General features: G+C 35.7%; 1 protein-coding gene across 4 annotated transcripts in view; it reads left to right on the forward strand.

Moving 5' to 3' along the window:
- VPS13B (vacuolar protein sorting 13 homolog B) overlaps positions 1 to 27,635 on the forward strand; it is a 460,107-nt gene that overhangs the window by 252,153 nt on the left and 180,319 nt on the right. For all 4 annotated transcript variants that reach the window (XM_082753129.1, XM_082753131.1, XM_082753130.1 and 1 more), the window contains exons 26-30: positions 6,989 to 7,160; positions 8,151 to 8,265; positions 10,378 to 10,519; positions 12,218 to 12,623; positions 17,011 to 17,122. In XM_082753129.1, coding sequence (XP_082609255.1) covers positions 6,989 to 7,160; positions 8,151 to 8,265; positions 10,378 to 10,519; positions 12,218 to 12,623; positions 17,011 to 17,122 — 947 coding nt within the window. The remainder of the gene's footprint in view (positions 1 to 6,988; positions 7,161 to 8,150; positions 8,266 to 10,377; positions 10,520 to 12,217; positions 12,624 to 17,010; positions 17,123 to 27,635) is intronic.

A 27,635-nucleotide genomic window follows, 5' to 3' on the forward strand; every position in this document is an offset into this window, starting at 1 on the left:
TGGGGAAACTCAGTGATTGAGCAAGAACGCAGAAGTTATTTTGATAAGGCATAGCAGTAGTGTGGCCAAACTGTGATCATCCCTGAGCTTTAGGCAGGCCAAGGATGAAGGCCTCATATGTTTGGTTCTTCCTGATGAACAAAGATAAATTCTGCTAAGAAAATAAACTCAGTATATTGGTCAATTTGCAACAATTGGTGAAAGAATTAAATTGTATATTTTAGGACTTGGCATGAGAAGTTGTGGGAAAATAGCTCAGTGTTTCTGACTCTGGCTTGATTTTTCTGTGGATCTGGAAACGGAGCAGAAAATTAATGCATAAACATATTTAACAATACCACGCTGGGTGCTGAAAATGCAAAACAAAAATTGAAACTGCATGAGAAACAAGAGCACAGTCTGTCTTTTCACTTCATTTTCTTAGTTTTTCAGTGAAAAAAATTCTAAGAATTTGAGCTTATTAAAACAACAACAAAAAAGACTTCAGCTACTGCAGTTCATGACTTTTTCAATCCCTGTGACTCTGCCCAATGCTTTAGGATACAATACCATTAATATAAAGTTTAGAAGAAATAGAAGAAATGTAATCTCCATTTTTCACCACAAAGGAGAGCTACATAGCAGCTTCTGCCTTCAAAGGATCCATCTGTATTGCTCCTGCTACTGAGAGAGAATGGGCCAGTTCAACTGTTTACGTATGTTTGAGTGATAGAAAAAAAAATGTGGATAGTATGTTCATATTGGATTGCTGAAGTAGAAGATAGGAGGAGCCTGTAACCTTTGATTGGGACATAGCGATGAGCAGCTGGGGATGTCTGTTGATAAGCTCTTCAGCTGGCATAGCTGCAAACTGAAGAGGCTATCTCTGTAAGCTTCAGCTGAATGCAGTTTTAGCTCTATCATCTAGCTAGCAAGTGCAAGTGGTAAAACACATAAGTGACTTGAAATACCAGGTGAGCAACCACTAGCCTGAATACAGAATCGGGGAGCAAAGCTAAGCATGGTTGAGTTGAGTCTTTGGTTAGGTTTTGCAGTCTATGTGATCAAACAAGCCCTAAAATGCTAGCGATTGCAGGTCCAGGTGTCAGAGCCCCAACTTATTCTGCCATGAAAACAGCTCCTTGGTGTTACAGCTCTGGCCAGAGGTTCATAGTTCTTTTATTTCTGATAGCATTGCTTGCTTCGCAGATCAAGATGCTTATTTTTTCTGCGCTGGTGTTTTATATCAACAGCCTCCACTTGATTCCTAGATATTCAGGGGCTGGTTTTCTTTCTACATCTACACAATTATGTGCTACAGCATTTGAATTTGTTTTAATCAGTCCACCTCACGCTACAGAAATTCACGTCAGAAACATCTGCAAATCAGACGAGCATAAGCACAAACGTAACTGGAATTGTGCCAGTGTAAGCTTCGCTCCAGCGACATCAATGGAAACTGCAGGCACCTTGGCCTCTTTTCCTCACCTGTATATTTTTCAGTTATAATATATCAGATATAAAGCCTGTTCCAAAGCCTTAGGTATGTAGAAAAGGAAGAAGCAGTTTCTAATGATACATTGAGGCCTGTAACTGTTTTTAGATAAAAATTCATAGATTTAATGGGCTTGGAAGTTGGTAGGGGACACATTCCCTAAAATTCAGGGTTTGCTGCTTTTAAATTTGATTACACATTCCTGAGTTAATTTGCTGCTTATGTATGTCTGGGTTTATGCTATATAACAGTATTTGTGAGATTCTTGAAGAACTACAGTTGCAATTAACCTTGTGTCGAAATTATCAACTGGCTGATACTTTTGCATCATTTAATAGCTACAGAAAAATAAGCTTCAAGAAAAGTGTGGGAAAACAGTTGCCTCAGTTTTCTGCAGAACAAAGTTATCTATATCCTCAAACCACTAAACAAAAACAGCTCTCTGTAGAGGAAAAAAAAAAGTTTAAAAAATGCATGAAATATCTGAACACATTACATTCTGAAAAAAGAAGAACCAAAGTGTAAAATTAAAAAATTGCCGTGGTGGCAGTATGTATGTGCTGTTAAGTGCATCACTTAATGTTTAATTTACTATTGTTGTCTTCTTTTTTTTTTTTTCTTTGTATTATCAGAAATGTAGAGATCTGCCAACATTTTAGAACAGAGTTGATTTTCATACAAAAAGCATTTTGGAACATGTCTACTGTGACAGTGAATGGGGAGAGAGGGGACTGTCTCTCACTCCTACCCCCTCCATCACAGTTTGTAAGTTGCAGTCTAGCAAATGAAATGTGCCAGTAGTATGAAAGGAACTTCAAAAATGCTCCAGCTCAAAAAAAAATAAAAAATAAAGAGGAAAAATGCTTTTTTATAAAATGAAAAAGAATAGAGAGCAGCAGATCAGTCCACAACACATCAATATTGGTTTCAACTTTGACTTGAACTGAACATAAACACAGTCTCAGGTTTAAACAAGTATTGTTCCTCCATTTCCTTGACCTTTAACTGGCCTGCATTTCTTGATATCCTGTGAAATTCATCTGAGGATATCAGCTATGGCAGGTTGGCCTTGGCTGGCTGATTCCTCCACAGCTGCCTGGCTTACAGGATCCCCCCTTTTCTAAAGTACTCTCGTCTCCAGACAAATGGGACTCCAGCAACAGAAGCATCATCTTTTAGGAGTATCATTTAAAGGCTAGTTACAAAGGTGTGGGAAGTTATTGGAAGGCAGTGTGTCAAAGAACTGTTTGGATGAGTTATACAAAAGACACAACGAGAAAGAAATGTGTTGGTAGAAACAAACTCTCAGAGCAGATGCCGTGCTGAATGATGTAAAACTGCAGTCATGACATAGGATGGAGCTTCTCTGATGAGAGAGGATCTTGCAAGTAAGAAATGATTAAAAGGGGATTCTTAAATCGCTGTGTTCATTCAGGCTCTGGAAGAATACGTTTCTGCTCCTGCTTTTTATATCTTTGCATAATAGATAGCTGAGGGGAGGCAGGTTGGAGGCAAACTGAGGTGTAAGAAGAAAATGCAGGAAATGTACATGTAGTAGAAGCATGCAGCCTGAGAAGAGTACAGGGATGCTGTCCGGATGTGTAGGGGTGGGATCATAAAAGCCAAGGCATAAATGGAACTGAACTTGGCAAGGGATGCAAAGAACAACAAGAAGGGATTCTGTAGGTACCGTGGTCAGAGAAAGAAGTCCAAGGAAGTGTACCCCCTCTGATAGATGAGAAGGAAGAACTGGTAACAACAGACATGGAGAAGGCTGAGGTAATCAACAACTTTGTCTCAGTCTTCCCTGCCAGTCAGGCTTCCAATGTCTCTTGTTTCCCTGAACCCATAGACAAGGGCTGAGGGAGCAAAGTCCCTCCCACTGTCAGCAAAGAGCAGGTTCGAGACCACCTGATGAAATTAAACAGTTACAAGTCTATGGGGCCTGATGCCATGCATCCCAGGGGCCTGACGGAACTGGCTGATGGAGTTACCAAGCCTCTCCATCATACTTGAGAAGTCCCGGCTGTCAGGTGAAGTCTGTGTCCAGGTGGAGGCCGGTGATGAGTGGAGTTCCTCTGGGGTCCATCTTGGGAATGGTGCCATGTAGTATCTTTATCCATGACACAGACAGTGGGATCAAGTGCACCCTCAGCAAGTTTGCAGATGACACCAAGCGGAGAGGTGTAGTCAATACAACAGAAGGAATGGATACTATCCAAAAAGGACCTGAAGAAGCTTGAGAAGGGGGCCTACATTAACCTAATAAGGTTCAACAAGGCCAAGTGCAAGGTGCTGCACCTGGATTGGGTCAATCCCAGACATGAGGACAGACTGGGAGAAGAACTCATTGAGAGCAGCCCTCTGGAGAAGGACTTGGGGGTTCTGGTGTACAAAAAGCTTGACATGAGCCAGTAGTGTGTGCTTGCAGCCCAGAAGGCCAACTCCACCCTGGGCCACATCCACAGAGGAGATGCCAGCAGGTGGAGGGAGGTGATTGTCCCCCTCTGCTTTGCCCTTGTGAGGTCCCACCTGGAGCGCTGCGTCCAGGTGTGGGACCCCCTGCACAAGAAAGATGTGGGGCTGTTAGAGCAGGTCCAGAGGAAGGCCACAAAGATGCTCAGAGGGCTGCAGCACCTCTCCTGTGAAGAAAGGCTGAGAGAGCTGGGGATGTTCAGCCTGGAGAAGAGAAGGCTTCAGGGAGACCTCATTGTGGCCTTTCACTACTTAAAGGGGTCTTACAAAAAGGATGGAAAAATGACTTTTTACTCAGGTAGATAATGAAAGGAGAAGGGGTAACGGTCTTAAACTAGAAGAGAATAGGTTTAGATAAGACATTGGGAAGAAATTCTTCACTCAGATGGTAGTGAGGCACTGGTGCCCCATCCCTGGAAGTGTTCAAGGCCAGGTTGGATGGGGCTTTGGGCAACCTGGTGTAACGAAAGGTGTCCCTGACAAGGCAGGGGGGTTGGAATTGGAATTAGATGATCTTTAAGGTCCCTTTCAACCCAAGCAATTCTTTGATTCTGTGGGTGACAGAGATAATCAGAGGATGGCAAAATAGGATGTTGCTTCCTTGCCTATATCACTTTCCTTACAACGGAGGCTGCCATTTCCTAAGAAGCAATAAGGACTAATGCTGGATAGTACTGGAGAAGTGGCTGCTCTCCCTGTATCCTTTCAGATGCTGGGAGAGTGCCAGGCCTGACACTTTCCATGGTAGTTTCCCAATTTTTATTCATTAGTAATATAACTGTACAGGCTATGTAAGAGAAAAACAGAAGGAGGATGAATAAACAAATGATAAAAGCAAAAGGGCCTTGCTAAGTCCCTATCTTGGAGAGGGATTTCAGGTGTTTTTGTATAAGGAAGTTCATTCAATGAGAATACCGTGTAATGCTCAAACAAGAAAGAGCAGGGAGGGAAGCAAGAAATAGAGGAGTAAGCCTCAATTAGCAGCTAATTTTCTGTAGTTCTCTGTAATGTAACAATTTTTCAAAAGACAGTCACCAGTGACTCTACAAGTAGTCTGTTCAGAGCTGTAAGCAGTTGAGCTTACACCTGGTTTCATGCATTTGTTCAATGCAAAACCACTGTCAGTGGGAAAATTAAAGGTGAAATGAATCTTAGTTTTCATATCAGCACATCATACTATATCTGCTGAACTGCTCCAGATACTGTAGTCTCACATTTAGGTATTCCTTTCCAGTAACATATCCTAGGTGCACAAGCTTTCCTTTTGTCGTGTGAATGAATATCTGGAGAGATAAGTTCTGTATGTCAGCGATTTGACAGTGTTCTTATCCATTTTAATAGGTATCAGTAGGTTTTTAAAGGATAGAGGTAGCTGCACAATGATAAAATACCTTTGTTTTTCTATCTATTTGTATCCTCTAAAAGTTTGCAGGGGGAAAAAAAAAAAACACAGTAAATGTTAATCTGAGTGACTTAAAGCTGAAAGCTCAAAGTAGAAGCTGTCGTTCAGTGTTTCTCTGAAGAAGATGGAAAAAGTAATTGTATTCTTCATTATGTAATAAATTCTAATGTCAGCTGCTCCATTTGGTGTCTATCAAATAGCCCAAAGTCATAATATGCTGCGTACAAAATTTCTGAAAGATTTTGACCTACCTTTTTGTCTTGTCTTACGGTTGGGATGGTGATAAGAGAACGTGTATACATGATAGAAATCCTGTAATTAAACTGTAGGCTTGAGTTGATTGAAAATGTGACTTATCAACATAAATGCTTCCATATGAGCTATTTTGCTTGGTCTGGGATAAGTTCTACCCATCCAGAAAATAGATTGCTAACAGAATTTCCATATTCACAGTCTTGGACTGCAAAATGAGTCAAGTAATGTCAGGTTTTAGATTTTGCTACTGAAAGTAAGTTTTTTCCAGAACTGAAGTGAGTGTATTAGTATATCTTGCCTGACAGATTAAAGTGGATTCAGTCAAACTGCAATACCTTCTATGTGTGTCTGATTTAGACTGTTTTCCATTTAAATCATCATGGTTAATCTTTAGGTAAAAATCAAAATTCCTAAGGATGTTCATCATAATTTATATTTTGTAATCCGCAAAGCATTCATTAAAAGTTCAGATGTTTATTGGTCTGTAAATGTTAAAAGCAACTTGGTCTTAATGAATCAAAGTGGCAATACCTTTTTCTTTTCCATTTATGCTTGAATCTTGAGGGAAACTCGCAGCATTTGGTGGGGTTACAAGTGAAGGCGCTGAGGATTCTTAGTGGCTTCTGGCTGACAGTGACTTGTGAGTCAACTCCATTGAGTGTAATAGGCTGTAAATGCTAAGAGCTGAGAAGCAATTATGCTTTTGCATCTTTTCTTTCCTCTCTGGACCCAGTAAGTTCTGGCAATGGAAAGTTGTGGTGAAGTTCTCTTGCTGGTGAATTTTTCATTTGTCCTATGAAGACTTATCAGAACTTGGTTGCAGGTCTGTGATAAGCCCTCCTAATAAATTTTCAGTGTATCTTTAGTAAGTCATGCTCTTTTTATGAAAACATAGACTTCTATGTCTTGTTTGCTGAGTTCTTAATATTTTTGGGAATGAGCAAGGATTGATTAATGATGGCAAAGAAGCTTCTACAAGCCCATTTGTCAACAGATCAAAATATTTATATATCAGAATATGTGTCAGAATATTCCTGTCAATTCCTGTAAGATGGATGTAAGCTATTGAGGAAAGCTCCCTATACCAAGTGGAATGAAGTCAAAGAACATCACCATTTTACCATAAAATCTTGGCCAAAATCCATTATCTCTGCCTAAAAAAAAAAAAAATTTAAATAAAAAATAAATAAAATATTTTATTTTTTTCCTGGTGTTAAAAAAAAAAAAAATGGCTTAATTCAAATGCACTGTCAGTGAGTCTGCTTGTATTTCTATGTATATAATCTGTTGGGTCTACATCACTTTAGACAGAAGAAAAAAAGAAAAATGGGCAGTGGTGAAAAGCAAATATTCTTTTCTCAGCTGTTCCTTCTGTTTTATAGGGTGATTCTCTTCAGGGCGGTGATGACTCTCCATTCTCTGACTCCATTACGTTGGAACAAACAACAAGTAATATTGGAGTCTCAAGTGGACGCGTCAGCCTGTGGATGCAGTGGATGTTGCCAAAAATTACTATAAAATTGTTTGCTCCTGACCCTAGAAATAATGGCACAGGTATTCAACATTTTTGTTTTTTTCCCTTAACATACAATTTTAAGTTCCATATATTATTTTACAACACAGTATTAGCTACAGAGCATTTATTGGTAATATTAGACATTTAATACAAAAATAATTGGTTGGATCAGAGCAACAAGCTGGAGTTAGGTTAGTGCATGTAAAAATAATTCAGCATTGTTCTTTGGCATAAATTTCCCTTTCCATATGGAAAGGTGATTATATTAAATTGGAAATAAGTTAGTTATTTTACTTAATAGAATACTGCATTTTTGCCTTAATAGCAATCATGTTCCATTTTGATATGATTTAGTAGTGTTTTGTGTGTGTCCATCTATAAGCATGTAGTTTTGCATTGATAAATTCAAAATAATCATCACAGTATAATCCCTAAAATCATTGGAAGATTGAACTTCATATTAAAAATAGGAATATGTGTGGAACACAATTAGCTTTTTTAAAAATTGAGATTACACTGATTATCATCTGGGCAGTAATTGTTTGAAAGGAAATCATACTCTGTAAATGTACTGAAAGACTTCAGGTATGTTTTTGTTAGGAAACACTGCTGAGTAACAGTTAACATTGTTAATCTGTGAAAATATTAGAAGACTAATGATTAAATTAATTTTCAAAGAGATATTACTTTTGATAAAAATAATTACATGAGAGAAAGAAATCTCAAGTGTTGTTAGAGTATGTATCTTGTCAAATATCTTTATATTTTTACAGGAATTATACTATGAAAACCTGAACTAGAAAACCCATAGATAAGTCTCTCTACACTTTTGTATAAAATGGTTCGGATTATAGGGTTTCTTCTGGTTCCTGTCATTTTGACAGTTGAATAGAAGTGTGCTGTATGAAAAACCTCTGAGTTGAGTTAGCATCATCCTATTTATGAAACATAGTGTCCCAGGTTTATCTCTATGCTTTCAAAGTTACAGGTTTCATATTAATGTTTTTTATCTCCTTGGACTATTGCAGAAGTTTGTGTTGTCAGTGAATTAGAAGATCTCAGTGCCTCAGTGGACGTGCAGGATGTGTATACCAAAATCAAATGTAAAATAGAAAGCTTCAACATTGATCATTACAGAAACAGGTAATTCCTGAGAGTTACACTGTTATAATCTCAGTGTGAAACAAGGCAGATTTATTTTTTTTACTTCTTCTTATTTCTTAACTTGAATTTAAGATTTTTGTTGAATTTCTTTTAAATGAGATAGATGTTATCTTTCTAAGTAAGCAAAAACAGAATTTCTTTTTCTCAGAATTGTATCCAATTCTGAAAAAATAACACACATGGAAATCATTACAAATTAGGATAGCATTTTCTGCTTCTCTGTTGGTCCATTAACAAAAAACATTTCTTTTAGCTGAACTTTTGAATGGGAAATTTCTTACATACCATTTCATGACACATTACCTTTATCAATTTGCCAGTATTTAGTGTTTTGTGGTGCCATGCTTTTACATATTAAAAAGAATTTTCTAACAAATCAAGTTATTTCTTTTGCCGTGTTTCAGCAACACAGTAATGGAGGGAAGTAAGATGATCATCTCTGTTTCTGTGGCATGGTACAGTGTTTTGCAGAGAAGCCTGAGTAAAATTTCAGACAGTAATGTCAGCCAATATGTCATCAATATTATGTACATTTAGGCTGGGAAGTTAGAGCTACTATATATCTTGCCACTTTGCAGCAAACTAAACAAGATTTGCTGAGATGTAACTGTATTCATTTAGCACCCAAACACACAGTTCTGTAGAGATATTGCATATCTCTTGTAGCACGTATTGGCCATGAGCACACAAATGAAAGGTAATTACGAAGTGTTTGATCAACTGGGTTATTGTTTGCTGTTACAGCTCAACAGATTCTAAGAGACAGAAACTGAGAGGAAATAGGATAGCTGTTGTGTTGTTTCCTGGGAGAAAAATATAACTGAAAGCTTTAGAACAATTCTTTGGCATTGAAAATGGCAAAACTATTTAGAAGCACAAATCATGTTGACTTAAGAGCCTACAAATGCATGGTTTTATTGGACGTTCCTTATCCTTGCCTGTGTAGGAAGGAGATTTAATATCAACTTAGATAAGTTACTGACATTTCTGAGACTTTTTTCTAATCAACAGTCTAAAACAAACAAAAAAAATGTGATTCCTGTTCTTTTGCTTGAGTTACAAATATTATTGTTTGAACATACGGTAATATTTGATAATCAAAGTTTGTACTTTATTTTTATTTTTTTTTAAAGCAAGTCATGCTGCTTTAAAGTGGTTTAGAATCCCAGTAGCAGACGCTCTTAACAAGCTGCATTGTCCACAGAGTTTGTGCAGAGCTTGAGAGAGGATACCTCACTTCCAGGAGTACATGTATAATCTTCCCATTGGAAAAAAAATCAATTCCAGAGTGTTCTTGTTTCCTAAATCTATATTGAAGTTGCTTTATTTTTTAAAGTCATTCCACGTGGCCAAGTTGCTACTGTTTTCATTTACATTTCATAATCTCTTCAGGGTAACCTTCTCTGTCATTAAATTTCTATGAACTTAAGCCAAAAGCAGAGAATAGATAAGGTGAACATTCTGTCTTCCAGGCCAGGGGAAGGCTGGCAGTCAGGACATTTTGAAGGAATGTTTCTACAATGCAGACAAAAGTCTTTGGTGAGATTTCTTTAGTAACCTAAAGTGCTTACCTGAATAACTCTTCCTAAGCAACAAAGTTTTCTCTGTTCTTTTGTATGTTGAAAAGAATGATTACAAGAACTACAATACAGAGCAATATTTAAATTCATAATAACTTGTTTTTCTAAATAATATTATGATTTTATAATGTGTTTGAGTATAGCTTTTCGTTCATAATTTGATTCTTGTCATCATTCTCCTCTACATTCTGTCTGCTGAGAATCCAGGGGTAAGTCCGTTTTCTGTAAGTAGGAGTCTATTATCCATACTTTTATTTTCTTACATTACCTCCTCCTGCAATAGGTCCAATTTTACAAAGTTTCTTTTTTAATACCATTCTTTTGCTTTATCTAATTGAATTTTGACATTTTAGGATTTTAGGAGAGAGTATGGCATAGGATTTGTGTTGCAGTTACATAGAACTGGGCAAGTTTAATGTAAACTTTTTTTTTTTTTTTTGCTTATGGTGATTTTCTTTTTTTTTTTTCTTTTTTGTCTTCCTCTCTTCCATGCCTTGTTCATTACCTCAAGCCTTGGGGAAGATTCTTGGTCTCTGGGGCAATGTGGAGGTGTATTCCTTTCCTGTACTGACAAGCTGAACAGACGTACCTTGTTGGTTCGACCCATCAGCAAGCAGGACCCTTTCAGTAATTTCTCTGGCTTCTTTCCCTCTGTAAGAATCCCTTTTTTTTTTTTTTTTTTTTAAACAGGACTTCCACTAACAAATGCCAGTTGGGTTGGGTTAAAAAATGAGATAAAGTTTAAAAAAAAAATCTCAATTTCATCTAAATACTTTTTGTACCAGATATATTTATTGTGTATGTTGATTACGTAAGTTGTGCTTTTTCCCCACTATCTTTTAGTAATAATTTTTAGTCGTTTTTGATCAGATAGGGGTATAAGGGTTTATGGTTCACAACCCCATGCATAACAACAGTCCACTGAAGTCAATGCGATTTATCTATATTAAAAATAAGCACATACAGTAATGTTCAGAGACTAACAGAAGAGCCAGTACTGAACACTGCATTTTGTTCAAGTAATTCTGATATGTACTTGGGGATTTAAATGGTTTGTATTACTGCTGTATGCCATTGTGCAACCTTTTAGAATTACTTTATATAATGATGATAATGCAGCAATTAACAATTTCATGTTTGTGTCTGTCTTTTGCCTGCTTAGAACAGTACTTGTTGAGTCAGAATATATCAGTGTGAGATATTAAAAAACTTCTTCTTACTGGTTTGTCCTTGAAAGACTTTATATATAATGGCATTGGGCCCTTTGTCTTCACAAATAAATGACTGTATGGAATTTTTATATGTTAGTGGAAGTTCTGTGTGGTTTGATTTTTTTTTCTTCATGAATATTGGTTGGTAATACTTTATCTTATTCTATTTGTTTCATATCTTATAGAAAAATCTAACTTCCTAATTTGTTTTAATTCACTTAATCACAAAAGCTTCAAATTTTTCAACATTTAAGCTACCTTTAATCTGTGTATCTTGTTTATTTAAGAAAGAGAAGTTTGCTCTGTTAATGTGGTTTAATTTACTTTAAATTATTTTAAATCAAATTTGAAGATGCTGAAAAAAGCAACTGCTTGCACAATATAGTTGCTTTTATTTTTGCTCAGATAATTGAAGGTAATGTTTGAACAATCACAGAGAATTCTATCAAAAATGTTACAATTACACTGTTAGAATAACAATTACACTTAAAATAGTATTTTTTCTAGTTACTGGTTGTTGTTTTTTTTTGCAGTTTTCAGTCACTAACAATGTATAACTGAAATCCCAAAGACTCTCAAAGATAATATCAAAAATTTAATGTATGTCTTCTGGGAGTTAAGTATCTAATTGTAATATTTATCAAGGAAGTCTTTCTAAGTGAAGGAATCTGTTATTTCTGAATGACAGTGTAATATACCCTTATTTAAATGATGTGCTTTAAGACGTTACAGCTATTCTCTTAAAATACTTAAAATTGATCAGGGAAAACCAACTGAATTTTTAGAGTATTTACTTGATTACTCATGTTTAGAGGGAGTAAAGTTATCTCAGCATCAGAGGGTTGCTTTAGCCCCCATGGTGTTTGCACATACGTAAAGGACACTGAAAGCAAGTAAGATTTACTTCTAAAATGAAATGGACATCAACATATGTAACTGACAGTTACATATAGTATGACACACTATGAGGTGAATTGTCCATCAAAAAATAAAAAAAAGAAAAGGAAAAATTTTCTTCTGGGATTCAGAGAGGGTTGAAAGCTCTTAGGAAATACAGAACCTTAAACATCTTAACTAACAGAGAATTGACTGATGATGTATGTGTACGTATTTTCATCATTTGTTTTCTTCTTGAAACAGACAACTGCAAAACTTTTAGATGGCTCACACCAACAACATGGATTTCTCTCTCTAACTTACACAAAAGCTGTGACAAAAAATGTCCGGCACAAACTGATATCACGAAACGAACGAAGAACATTCCATAAGCTGTCCGAAGGCCACACTGATGGTTCTCCTCACTTTCTTCATGAGATCCTTCTCTCAGCTCAGGCTTTTGATGTGGTCCTCTGTTTTCCTTTGCTTAATGCAATCGCAAGCATTTTTCAAGCCAGGTTGCCAAGGAGTCAAAAGGAGAAAAGGAAATCACCCGGCCAACCTATGAGGAGTCATACTCTGACTTCCCGCAACTTACCTCTGATTTATATCAACACTGGTGTCATAAGAGTCTTCTTCCCCAAAGAGGATGACCATCATAATGCTGAAGGTAGAGTATGTTATGTTACAGAATTTTGCAGTTCAGTATTGCAACCAAATGCTCTAACTTCGTTATCTTGCTGGCCTTACTGTCTTTACATTTAGAATGATTGCTTGGGTCTTCAGAATTGTAAGGGGCAGAGGTAGAAAACATCTGTCATTCATCCAAGAACTCTGAAAAGAGGTTGCAGTTGTTAAAAAGAGAGTTGCAGGTAGTAAAAAGAGAAATGGAGTTCTGCAACAGTGATTCTTTTGTCTGTTCTTACTATGCTGATACCAGTAACGTCTTCCACACTCTCCATTGTTGGAAGAGAAGTCTAAACAGGAAGCTTTTGTGGAAATAGGCACATAGGAAACCATTCAGTAGTGAAGCAGGTCCTGTTTCATTTTAATTATTTTCTGCAAACTGCACTTTGTGATTGTTGCCCAACAGCTGATACAGTTTATCATTTGTTTAATAACTCTTAGCTGAAGTTATTCAAACTCCCTTATGTAAGAAGCTTCCAGTTATTTACAAAATTCTGGATAGCATAAACTGTTCTTTCAAACAACAGTAATTAGCCATTTGATCCATGAACAATGCATTTTTCTTAAAAAAAAAAAAAAAAAAAAAAAAAAAAAAAGTGTTTTTCCATCCTACTTAAAATATATTTACATCACTATTACAGTCGTTGCACATAAATAGATGCTGAGGCTAAAAGTACACCTAGTAACAGCGGGAATGTGATCGCTTCCATTACCAACAATTGTTCTAGAAATTAAAAAATAGATATTTTACTGGTATCATGGTATGTTTACTGAAGTCTTATAGGTATGTGTTGGTTTTTGTTTGTTTGTTTTTATTAACCGTTTTAGATTATAGCAAATGATATAATACTAAGAATATAGATTTTTTGTGATTGGGTTGTGTTTTTTTTCGTAACCAAATTGCAAAAAGTGCAGACAGTGAGAATTTACTTGAATCATGTGTTTGCCAGCATCTTGTACAATTTTCCAAGTGGGAATGGTGCAAACACAAGAAGATAAAATTAGACTGGTTGTGTTGGCAAGAAAGAATTATGATCCTGGTTAGAAGGGAGTTCTGGGGCATGCTGTTAAGGAGTCTTTTTGGAAGTATTTTTTTTGTGGCTCTGTAGCTGCACACTTCATTAGAAAGAAATTTTAAAAAATCTTTTGTCTGTTTGCCATTCCTTGTTTAATTACCATTCCTTGTTTCAAAACACTTGTAAAATATATAATGCCTATAGTTAAACATGAATGTAGGTAGAAAAAATATGTATACTGCTAAAGAATAATGCTAAAGATTATCTTTACTAAACTAATAACAAAGTCAATTAATCTCTTCCAGTGGAAACTTCTGAAATGTCATCAATATGAAAATCAGTTCCATTCTCCTTTCATTTCATTTTTCAGTCCCCGTTCTTCCAAACTTTCATCTGTTTCTGAATGTGAAATAAATCACTTCTATCTTCTACTGCTTATTTTCTTCAAGCCCTATAGAATTTAGAAACAATAATGCAGTGTATGTGTTGAACATGATCCATGTTACAGGTGTGCTAGATCAGAAAATTGTTAAATATCATGGATATATACACCCATAAGACTTCATTCATCATCTGTTGATTAAGAGAGTTTAGTCCAAGAAGAGTTGTGTGATTGCTGCAATATAAGTAGAGAAGCAGTGATCTTGGTTTGTCTTTTATTCCATTGTCTGCATCTCATACCTTGTAATTAGAGGTAGTTACCTAAACTATTCTCCCACCAAACACATGTAATTGCGATTCATATACAGAAGTGTGGTGCGTTTTTGTTTTTTTAAAAAGGCAAATTGTTCTTTAGTTTTTCAGTCCAAAACTGAACTTCTGAAGTGAAGTACCCAAACATTAAAAAAATAATCAAAATTGTAGGTTTTTTTCCTCAGGAGTTTACACACTATATAACTATATATAACAAATAGAAAAAAGAAGTACTGTGTGACAGCCACTAAAAATCAAATAAAAACATGTAAATTGCATAAAGCTGATAAGTGGTAAAGACAAAGGAAATCTGCATCTGGCTGGTTTGAGGACAATAAGAAATATTTTTGATATGTACTAGGAGCAAAATATCAGGAGTCGCTAGAATGGACATGACAAATTTGTTGATAGTGAAAAAGAAAAGGCAGCATACCGAATAAACGTATGTCCTGCATTTGTAGGAGTGATATATTCTTGTCACATGAGCATGACTCTGTACTTTGAAGTCTGTCATAACATCTGGTCTGTAACATCCTCCTTGCTTACTATTAAACAGTTTCAAATCGGTCAGACTGAATAACTTGTGCTCAAGGATCTTGGTCTTCTGAGGTTAATTTTTAACATGCCTTGGAATAGCAGGTTTTAGACAGCTGAAGGTGTACCTGTTAAAATGAAAAGTGAGATGTTCAAATAAAATTAAGAGAGGTAACTTTATTTCTCCCTTGGAAAACATAAAGGAAAAATCTATTACAAGATTCAGTTAATAAAGATTTATATGATATTTATTACATGATAATAAATATGATTTTATAGAAAATCAGTCTTCTTAAATACATCTAATTTCCATTCTTTACGATGGTTACTATTCCAGTTGATAAAATGATTGCAAAGATTTGATATGCTTAGACTTTCCTAAAGAGTTTAACACAGTGTCTCCTGGTATTCTAATTTAAATCTATCCCAGTTTAATGTCTGTGGAAATATTAAAAGAATTCAAAATAGCTAACTAAAGGTCTGAAAAATTATTATCAGTTGGGAGTAGTAAGTAAAATTGCTATATAATAATATGAAAGTAAATATTAAATCATTGCTGTAAGAATTTCCCTGGAAAGATAATGTTAAGGACTCTATGGAGCACGCATGTGGATCACTGCACTTACAGCACTGCTTGTAAAAAGTATGATAATTATTCATATGCTAACATTACATATCAAGTAGAAGATTATGCAGACTACATCTTCAGGACTGGAGACTCTTTCCCAGAAAGCAGAGGCTGAAAAGAGCCCAAGAGTCACAGTGGACTTAATGAAAAGAAAGGAGGGAGATAGCTGTACTTCTGCATAGGGCAGATGACAGAATATCATGTCCATTTCTAGTACATCTAGTACGTTATTTCCATGTTTCAGAAAGCTAATAGGAGATTTCATAGGTTAGTGAATAGAGATAGGGATTCGTCACCCTAAGTCATGACTCAGATCACCACTCATCACAAACCAGATGAAAATATTAATGCTTGTAATTCTTTCTGGTTTAATCATAAAATTTAATTTCTTAACCTGAAGTAAAATTGTACACAAAAGAAGCATGCCAGCCTTTGAAAATAATAATAATAATAATCCTAAAAAGCTTACATAATAAAGACCATAATGAATAGTACTGTGTTTATTTGGCTTTGCTAAGTGTCAGAGCCAAATGACAGTTCTTACCCTAAAATATGTTTTATTAAAAAACAAATCTCAGAATAAGGCATTTGCCATAAAGTTACAGTTAGAATCTGAAGTATATTTAATATCGAATTGAAAAATTATTTCGAATTAGTAGCAAACAGGATTTTGTTGTCAACTTAACTTTTTCTACCCTTGTTCTAGCAACCAAAGCATCTGTATATGATTTTTGATCTGCTTTGTGGACTGAAGGATTTCACTTTTGCTTTTTAAGTAGATGAGGTCCTTTTAAGCAAATCCCTTATGTTCGTGTCTAAATTATGTGTTGTAGCTTGTTATTACCATTCTACTGCATATTTACTGTGGTATCCCCTACAATGTTTTCAAAATATTGTAGTGGAATTTCTGTGAATCCTGTGATTTTTATTATTTTTTTTAATATCTGCTTAACAAACTCATTGTAAGAGAGTCTTGCTGAATTTTCTTGAACATGGGAGCAAGTGTGATATTGTTCCATCTTTGCCATGTGTCACACTGGTGTTGAAGTGAACCATTGCACTTCAGATGCTGAACCCTGAGCCTGCATTACATGTTCTCAAGAGCTTCCCAACTGTCCGGTAGTCTTCTAAGCAGAAGCAAACTTCACGGAGTTTGTTTACTACAAGACGTGGAAAAAAAATATTGAAATAAAAAAGCAGTTAGAGAAAATAGAAAGTCACAGGTCAGGATTGAGTTGCATGACAAAACTGTGGGTGAGTTAAATGACAGTAGTTTTGTCTTTTAAATATCACAGCAACAATACTGTTTTTATAGGTGTTGGGTTTTTTTTAATTACTTTTGCAAAGTTGTTGCTCCTAAGCAGAACTGAATCCTTAACAGACGTTCTTATAGGTGGTTCTTTTTTTTTTTTTTTTTTTTTTTTTTTAAGAAATAATTTTTCCATGCTATGTGCATTTGAATTTTAATCAAACACATATTTCTCTTCTCCTAACTACAGCTAATCCAGCAATTAAAGAAGACACTTTGGTTCTCAAGATTGGATCTGTCTCTATGGCTCCCCAGGCTGACAACCCTCTTAGCAGAGCTGTGCTCAGAAAAGACATTTATCAGTAAGTGGTGGGGGAAGGGTTTGGTTTTTCATAGTCTCAGAAAAATTCATTTTGGGAGAAGTTAATTGATCAATAAAATGGGTACGTGCAGCCTGTAAAAATACTTTTCACATACAATCTTTTGATATTCAAAACCAGGTTTTTCTGATTTTCTTCACTTGTGGGCTTTCAAATCCATTTAGACAAATCAAGTTCTTCTGTGAAGTGCTGATGAATAACAGAATTTAAATGTCAAGTCATTACACAGCTTAAGCTCACAGATGAGAACATTTTCAGAGGCTTTCTTTTATTCAGCTACTAAATTCACCTAAGAGAAAAGGAATTTTTTGTGACTACCAAAATGCTCAGTAGCCATATAGTGTGAAGGAGATAGATCTTAATAATATAAATGGTAAACACATATTCAAACCGTAGGATTCTTGATGTCACGTAGATCAAAGCTGTAAAGGAAAGCAAACTTCTAAGGAACTCTTTCCCAGTAAACATACTTTCTGTGAAAATGTCATGCTCTGGATTGTGTCACTAAGTATGCGCAAACCACACTAATCATATATAGGCAGCAAAACTGGGGAACATATGTAATCAACATGATAAAAGTAATATATGATCCTTAGTAGAGTTGGCACTGTAGCCAGACATGAAAGTATGGTTGCAAATAATACCAAGTGAGAAAAGTCACAGAAATACAGATGAACAAGTGTCTTATACTTCCCGCTGGTCTGTTTTTCAGATGTGGCAATATTTTTAACTACTTCATAGTGCTCTTCAATAGAAATTACAAACATCAAAATCTTTTCCCAGCAGTAAAACATTTACTGCCTAGAAAATGACAGCAAGTTTTACTTTTTGTCAAGACTAGGATTTTTAGGAGTCCAATGAAATATTTCCAGTTTCTCTTCAGAACACTTAGAAGTTGGAAGTCTTTTTCTTCATATTTCCATTTGGAGATGCTTAAAATATTTGCTTGTATGTATTTGCTTGTATGTTTGCTTATAGTAGTTTATAACAGGGTCATTTTTTGTTTTGTTTTTTAAATGAGTCCTGTATCTATTTTATTATTGAGCTCTTATGGAAGAAATCTTAAGCCTGGCACAAACTGTTCTGGGTGTCAAGGCCTGATCCAACCCTCAGTGTGCCCACAGACAAAAAAAGATCTTCCTGTTATTTGTACAGGCTCTCCCTGCTTCTACCCTGCTCCTATCTAAGAAGACTCCCATCTGATTTCTGCTTTGAGAGTTGCGAAAATCAAAGTAGGTTGCACTCTTCTCTCTGCAACTAGTAGTTCATCAGCAACATCCCCTGTCAAAAAATGGGATCTGCAAGTTCCAGCTAGAGTAAGGTAGTTTCCATCACTTAGGTGAACTGTGTAATGTTCCATGTATACACATCACAAGTCAGTGCATCAGCAATGGGAGGGATGCCATTTACCTCAAGGTCGATGAAGCTATGCCAGTTTACATTCTTGAGGCTGATACCTTTGCAGCTTTTTCAGGCTTTACCTGAAATGCAAACATTCTGTGCTGGTCAAACCAGAAGTCACTCAACTGCTTAAAGGTTCTGCTACTCTTTTGCATGATGTGTCTCAGGGTCTTATATATATAAATATCCTGGATTAGGTTTGTGCAGTGTATGTTTGGTTTTCATGGTTTTATGATATGCTCCAGTCTTCCTTTAGAAACCAAGGCACTAACGGGGTAAGGTAGAAATAAGCACTGGGCCACAGGCATCTCTCATCTGAATGTTACTGATTTCTTTGTGACCAGCCTCACAACATATGCTTTGTATGTCTTTTTCTGAGAAATGTCTGCCATTTTCAGAAATTTTCTCTAACTTCATTGAGCGTTCTCATTTCTCAGCAGCTGTCAAAAGACTCAGTCTTATCTTTGTTCCTTTAATCATCCAATTATCCTAGCTTTAGTGTTTTTAAAATACATTGGGGCAGAGTGTCAAGTTACTTGCAGAATTTTATGAGACAATATTGAAGTTGGTAGTGGGTGGTCTTTTGTTTTAGGGAAGGGCATTACTATTTTGGTGTGTTTAAGCAAGACTCAACACTTTCTAGCAGTATCAGTGAATATTTTTATCACAAAATAGTAAGGTTCCAGTTTGGTGTTGAAATTAATGCATTTTCTAATTACATATGCTTTGATTTGGAACATACTGTAGTTACAGATGCATGGTTGAAGATACGTGTGCATTTTCTTAAGTGACAATCATTGGTGTTTGACCAGTGACATTGACTGGCGTTCACTTCATCATTTGCCAGTTTTTCTTCGGAAAATTAGGTAACGAAATGCAAACATTTTTGGATTGTTAGGGCGGACCATGCAATCAATATTCAAAGGGGAAAAAAAAATGTTGGGATATTGGGATGTTTTGAACACTTAGGCCTGGTGTTAGTATCCTGTTCTCCAAATACCAAATTTCATATGTTATGCAGTATTTGCCTTTTTTAACCTGCCCATGGTATAAGATACTGAATACCAAAAATGTGTAACAGGAGAATTGTAGTGCTGATACAGAATGCTTAAAAGTTATACAGTTAAACGAAGAAGCTCACAATGTGTAACTCGTGACTTTTGCTGAAAGATTTCTTAGTAAATATCAATGGAGGTACAAGTAGTACAATACCCAGTTTAAGAGATGCTTAAAAAAAACCCTTACAGCAGCCTGTTGATTACTGAAGAATTAGCTGCTACAGCATTCTAATAATCCCAACATGTCATCTTCCCTCTTTTTCCAACCTCTCTTCTCCTCTAATTTACTACTGCTGCTTTTAATAGAATAAAAGAAAATAAATCATTGTCTGAACCACTGTCTTTACAGTGTTTCTGGAGTGGGGATTCAAACTTAATTTGCGGTGTCACTTTGGTTTAAACAGTCTTCTGTTTAGGTCTGAACTACAACCACATGCAATTAATGTCACTAGTAGTGTTTCATGAGAAAGAAGAATTTTTGTGTCTTGTTTAGAAACTGTTCTTTCAGGAAAGGCTTAGAAACTTTTTCATGGCTAATGGCTGAATAGAATTTCCAAATATCTTTTGAATTTGTCCCATTAAATTCATACATGAAAAACTGGAAGTGCTCGTTTAGCATTAACAGAGTATCAGTGCATGAAAGGTAAATCTGGTATGGCTGCGGGTCATATTAAATGAAACCGGGCCTTGTGAGCTGAATGTCTCCATCTGTGTCTTAGGAAAAATAGTTTACTTGCTTGACTTGGAGAGGGAACTAAATAGAAAATGGAATGTTGGAAACATAATGTGCCCCAAAAGTTTGGACACAAATATTTTTTCAGGTGATTATTGCGAGTTAGAAAGAAATGTATTGACATAGTAACTTCAGTTTTCTTTTACCATATAAAAATTAGTCTAAAAATAACTATTTCCTCCAATTGAAAATGATCTAATTTTTTAGACCTATTAATAACTATAGTAGACAAAGATGTTGTATACCATAACAGTAAATACAGGACTCCCGAAAGTACAGCTACACCGTATGGGTCACAGTGAGAAACAATTTCTCCTTTTTTTTTTTCCTCCTAAGTCCTAGGAGTTTGTGTTTTTTTAATGATTCATCATGACTTTATGATTCTTAATCCCCAGCTAAGGTGGTTTGTCTTCAACAAGCACAACCAGAATCAGGTGTTCTTGTCAAGGGACTGACTGTTCTGTGCAGCAGAGCCCAAAGGTCTTGTGATGGGGGCATGGGAGCGGAAAAAAGGAGATTTTGGATGAGCATGCAGATGAGACAGCTGCCTAGCTTGGCAAAAGAGAGAGCAGAGCAGTGAATTAGAACTGTGGAGGAGTCATTTACTCAGAGCAAATGAAATTTCTGCTGAACCAGTGAAGGAGACAACTGTGTTTTTGCGGTTTCAACTATCTGATCATAATAAACTTAAGACTAGGGGGCTACTACGCGGAGATGATTCAGCAGGTCACAGAAAGAAAAGATGACGTGGTCATTTCTTACCTTGTGTGATCATGCTGTGTTTGGTTTGCAATAACTTTTGAAATGTCCAATTTCAAGTACATTTTATAGAACAGAGAAAGTTCTGGCAGTTTTCGGGAGGAAGAGTGCTGAGATGAGAAAGCTCATTCACAAACCATTGTGGTGTTAGTAGCAACAGTTTGCTTGCTTTGCAGGACATCATTTAAAATTTCTTTCTAGCAGTGAGCATTTCTCTAAAAACATATATGTATGTGTGTGTGCATGTACTAAAAGTAGCTGTGTTGCTGATTCTGTTGAAGAAAAATCAAAGCAAAGCATAGAATTTATGAATGGTAAAAAGGGACTTCTCTAGTTCATCTAGTCCAACCCCTTCCTCAGTGCAATTTAGGCTGAGTGGCTCATGTCTTTCTCCAGACAAACGATAATCACTTCCCAAAAACAAACAAACAAACAAAAAAAGGCTTTTGACTGATATATATATAAAGCAATTATGAGGGCACCAGACCAGAGGATCCTTTTCCATGCGTGGAGATGGCTGCGGTAAACAAAGCATCATCTCCTGGGGTAGCTCCAGAAGGCCACATTTCCTTCTTTGTATGTCTTCATGTGTTTTCCCTTTGTCGTTTCCTCAGTTCTTTCTCTTTTAATAAAAGTGACTAATGTGGAATATCAGCGTGAATAAATTATAATGCTCTAAAGAAGTGGAACTAATCAAATGTGTCTGTAGTCATCTTAACCAGTTTTCTGCTCAATTATCTCACATTGTCTTTTGTCACCTTTTTAGATTACAATAATATTTTTCTGTATATACAAACAGTGCTTAGTGCAATCAGTGGAAAGCTAACATAAAAGGGAGTGGGTTTTTAAAAAATCTATGCGTGTTGGGGGTTTATGACAGGGAATAACACTAGTTGTGCTAAGCTACTGTCAGGATTAGGGAGTATTAGTAAGAAAACTCCTTCACAGGACCCAGCAATTCTGTTTCACCAACTGATATAAAAGTAAATAAACCCACTCTTAAATACAATATGAAGGAGCACAAAGTTGAAATTGAGATTGAATTTAGTTCTACTTCAGGATAAGGTCCCCATTATCACAAAGACTGTAAATTGCCTGCTCAATTATATGGATAATTGCCAGTCATCCCCAAGACAGTCTTTTTTTTTTTCAAGCTCTGACATGAATGATTAGAATAGAATTTTAGGGAATATCCATGAACAGAGAGAGTGAAATAAATTTGAGGTAAAATATTATAGCGTCGCATTAACGGAGTTTGTTGAGGCAAAGAAAGAAACGTCTGACAAAAAGCACAGAGAATGCAGACTGGTGGTGTTGGAGGCCTGGTTTATGAATTGCTGTGTAAGTGTTACTAAACCATCAAGTTTGGGCGATTTAGGTGAGTAGAATCATAAGCTTTCCTCAGCTTGGCCAATAAAGAATCTAATTGTTGTCCACACTCTGGATTCATCATTTTTGAGATCCAAGGATTTCATTCATGTCATACATCAAAGCTTAATAGTCCAGGTCTGAATGTTCCATGGTCATTTTCATGTGTAGATCTTTCATAGATCAAAGCATAAAGCAGTACTTGGACTGTTTTCAATTTGTGAATGTAAAATGGAAATTCTTTACTCCCCCCCTTCCCTCCCCCCAAATTACATGTGAAGAGTATAATCATGAAAAGATAGCTGTAAATTACTTAGCATTTTTCTTAAAACCTTTCATCAATACAAGTCTTTCTATTGTAAATGTATCTCATCTACTGCTTTTCATTTTTGTACCTCACTGTTTTCCACTGTTTCATAGCTCAAACATTTACAAATAACAAAACAATCTTATTTCTCTTATATCTGCTATCTTTATTTCAAGGAACTTTATCTAGAACATACCTATACTATCATTGAATCCCGTAATTGGTTAACAAAAGTCCTTTAGTGAAAAAAGCAGTGGTAAACAATTTTGTATGCCTGTGCTGATAGTGCTGGAGTGAGAGGAAGGAAAGAATGATGGAAGGAGTTTATGCAAGAAGTGCAGACACAGCCAGCAATCTGCATGGAAATCTGTTTTTTCTTTCAAATGTGGTTTGGAAAATCAAATGCTTTTCAAAACTTTTCAGCAGCACCCACATCTATAAGCATCTTTTCTTCAGAAACATTTTTTGTTCAGTATTAAATTACTGTGGGACCATATTTACATTTATAAAACCGTACCTTTAAATTAATGTTATAAAAAGCTTAGAATTTCTACAACTATAGTATGAACAATAAGGCTAATTCTTTGTTTTCCTTTTCAAACCAATTAACACTTTAAAAAAATCTTCTGTTTTTGCATAGACGTTTAGTATTCAGATAACTAAATGATTCCAGGAATACATGCCTAATCATTTCCATTTAAGAGTTGATTATTTTATAAAGGCTCTAATAAAACTTATTTTCCATTTTACTTCATTTTTTTTTAATACTTTATTGAAGTGTATTTGGTAGGCAAACAGGGCAGTAGCTAATGCCAACCTGAGCTTCTTTCTTTTTTTTTTTGCATAAAAAAAAAAGTGCGTGCATAGATTTTGATGGAAATGTGAGCAGCTTATTAAAATGTGCATTTGTGTCATAAGGAATTAGGAAAAGTACAGAGCGTCTTGAACTTTTTATTGCAGTTTTTCTTTAATTTCAGAATTTTTCAAACAGCAGAGGTAATACATAAAAATAACTTCTAGAAAAAAAAAATCTCAGTATTTCAAGGAGAGGTATTTCATGTATCACATAGAAACTGTGAAGCAGGGTTACACTAGCATCAAGTTCAGTTCTTTTCTTCCTGTACTAAGGCAATAAAAAATACTGTAACAGTGAATGTTTTAAATTTGCTCCTCTAACTTATCAACTTATCTTCTAAGTTTTTGAAATTTAGAGAAATTTAGAGTATGTTTTTATTGATCAATACACTTGTTGTTTTTTTTTAAGGCTTTTTTTTTTAAGAGTCATTTACAGTATTACTTAAAAAAAATTAAAAAATACTTTTTTATTTTGTGTTTAATAATCTTAGCTTTATTAATTATCAAATTGGGTTTTAAGTCAAATTATTCCCATTAGCTCTTAGGTTCTAAATACTGCTTTTTGCTACTGTAGCTGAACCCTAGCTGCTTGTTTCTTTTTTTTTTTTTTTTTATTTTGTTTTGTTTTGCATAAAGAGCTTAGGAAAGTCATATTTCCTTTGCATAAATTTCCTGAACTTCTGTCTGGAGTTGGGTTTGGAAGTAACATTTTCCTGCTTTACATTTGTCTATTCTTCTATCTTTAGTGGAGGGGAAAAAAAGTCTACCTAGACCTTTCCCCCAGTAAAATATTCATATATATATATGGATAGCATTACATGGAAACATCACTGCTAATTAACATTGGCATGTTTGAGGCTGTTGCAGCAGTTATTAATTTAAAACCCTCAGTGGAAACTAATTGTAAAATAACAGCTGGAACTGCCCATTTAATTTCAAAAATGTAGCTTGTTAATTATCTAATACCAAGAGCTATTTATTCAAAGCTTCATTTATAGTTGGAATTCAACTTTTTAAAATGTTCAGCTTTAACCATCAATCTTATTTTTATTTGAGATTTCTTCAACTGAGCGTTTTACTGGAACTGCAATAATACATATCTAATTTGGCTAAATACATATTTTAAAAATCATTTCTTTCCCATATACTCTGATGGTTCAAAATAAAATACATTTCAAAATAAGTAAAGGGTTCCTACAACTTTTCTCCTGAATTTCATTGGGTTAATCACCATGTTTTCAATACACAGACCCACTTTATATTTTCTCTTCCACTTAGTAGCACTGAATTTTTTCCTCTGATTCATACAATGATTTTGAATTTCTTTGTGCAGTTCCTCATGGAAAACAAATTGAAACAAGCTTCATAGAAACACTGCTATCAAAGAGCATGGCCATTATTATGTCATTTAAACATCCATTTGTTGTTAATCAGGGCAGCTGTTTCGTAAACCTTATTAAATATGTCAGGAAAATAAACTGTCAAGTAAATGTCAATAAAGAATCTATTCACACAACTAACCAATTCATTCAAACACAGCAAAGGTGAAATCCATTAAACTGCTGAAGTTATTTTTTGAAGTCTCCTAGTAACTCTCATGCAATGTGTAAATTAAAAAAAAGAAAAGGTTTTAAGATTAAAAATACCACTCCCCCCATTATTTATTGTTACTTTCATTTCCGCTTTACTAACTTCATATATCAGTTTTATCTGCAAAGTTTTCCCTTGTTTTCAGTTGAGTATACTGCTCCTGATTTGGCTGAGATATTTGCACAAATGTCTTCTTCGCCCTAGCATTATCCCAGCCCTTCATGGGGAGTGGGGAGGAGGAATGAAGTTAATTTCATGGAGGTTCACAGAGATTTGCTTCTCTGTGACAGAAAGTGCAGACCCAGAGGCTGGCAGTGATTTCTTCAAAGATCTCTCAAATTCCTTCAGGTTTGACCTAGAAGATCATGGGAACTTCCCCAGGTGTTTTTGGAGGAACTCCAATGTGGAGTGCTATACAGTGCAGTGCTATACAGTGGTATCCCATGGCCTTGTGTGCCACTTCCAGGTCAATGACTGACCAGCGATGACCGCACACACATTTCGGCAGGCAAATCAGATTGTGATTACCTCATCTTCCATGTACAGGCCTTGTTTTGGCTGTTTGCCTCACTCCTTTTGCTAGTTGGTGAAGGAGTTGCTGCAGTAGAGTGAAGATCTCAGTGCCCCAGCCAACTGCATTAAGTTTTTGTGGTAAAGCTTTTGAGTTTACAGTGTGGTTATGATTGTTTCATTATTTAGGCATAGCTCATTCTCACTAATAACTGTGTATAATTTTGAGCTAAAGTGGGAAAGGCTTTCAGACTGTGAGTTCAGTTTGTGAAATTCTCGGGTCAGCCAGTTGGGCTGTGAACTTGGGAGAAAGGCATGAGAGAAAAAGAGTCTGCAAAGTGTTCAATATCATATTTTATGTAATTTTCATAGTGTCTACTCCCTTTCTGTGACTATTTAAGAAAGCTACCATCACTGGACAGTAGATCAGACATAAATAGCTGTTGTAAAGCACAACTTCCACAAGGACATCGTTTTCTCTGTTGTGCCAGTGCAGGACACTTTGTTCCGTAACAAGGTTTCTCAGCTGTGGGTGATCTTAACTATTGCAAAGCTGACACTAAATTCAAGAGACACGGCAACCTGAACTCAGTTTCCTTGGTCTTCTGATATTTCTCACTGTCTCAAATACTGTTTTAACACAGTTACATAGCATTTGCTGTAGCACGTATGGAGCTTTCCATGTGAAATTGCTATAACTTCAGTTTAGAAATCTGTAATATATTTATGGTGTTTGAGTGGGAGAGAGATTATGATTTCCTTTGTATGTACTGCTTTGAGGTGCTGTATAAAGTCATGTTTTTTTCCATTTCCTGACAAAAAAGCTGCAATTCTGCTGTGATGAAGCCTATTATAGCAAAGCCAATCAAAATAAAATCGAAGAATTGTTTGAATTACGGTTAGTTTTAAACCATTTAAACTTCTCATTATATTCTGTTACCATTTTACAAACTGAATTGCTCATTATTTTGAACTACTTGCCTTGCTATTTCCTAATCTTTAAATGTTTGTTATGTATATCTTTATGCTTATTTTTTTGATTTTTTTTTTTTTAATTGAGACCTTAGGTTTCTTGCAATTCTTGTGTTCTGCTACCAAGGAAGAGTCATTTCTTCTCCTTCTTCTTTCATAATGTTTTTGCACATTTTAAATGAACCCCTTAGAAGTCTTATGTCTTTGTTTCTCCTCAAAAAGCACTAAAACACACCTCCTTTGCTGAAATCTGGTTGTATAACTATTTACTCCCATTTGAAAATATTGGAAGAACTCTAAGTTTGAAAAATATGAATTCTTGATTCAACACAGATAGAAGACTGGATACTGCCTGAGTTTCTTTGCAGAAGCCCAGAGTAGAGTGGATGTATCGTTGACTTTTAATATTATTTTAGCCATGATCTTGGAATCATAGAATGGCTCAGGTTGGAAGGGACCTTTAGGATCATCTAGTTCCAACCCCACCGCCATGGACAGGGACTCAAAGCACAACTATGGACAAAGTCTTCTTTGGACAATGAGTTTTGTGCCCACCTAGGCTGCAGATCTTAATTCAAGCTCTTCTAAGACATGCTCCTCTCTCCAGCTCTATGGTGTTACTGGTTGTACTTGTGTGTAGAGAGCTGGCTGAGGGAGCTAAATGAGCTCAAAATGTTTTGGAGGCATCGGGCATTTGTTTTTCTTTCAGTCAGGTCATTCCCCTGAACCCATTTATTGCATAATCACACAAGGATTAGCCCTGGCAAAAGAGTAGGATTGCAGCAGCCTGGGCTTGCAGCAGCTTAATCCACCAACATGCTCATGCCTTTTGAAACACGGCACAGATTCTGACACCATGAACTAGGAATTTTAATAAAATTCTCAGATTGAGCATTGGCATTATTAAACATACTGTAACAGTTTTAAAAGATAAACAAAAAA

Source organism: Aythya marila (genome assembly GCF_965140915.1).
Source record: "Aythya marila genome assembly, chromosome: 2".
In the NCBI taxonomy this organism is placed as follows: Eukaryota; Metazoa; Chordata; class Aves; order Anseriformes; family Anatidae; genus Aythya; species Aythya marila.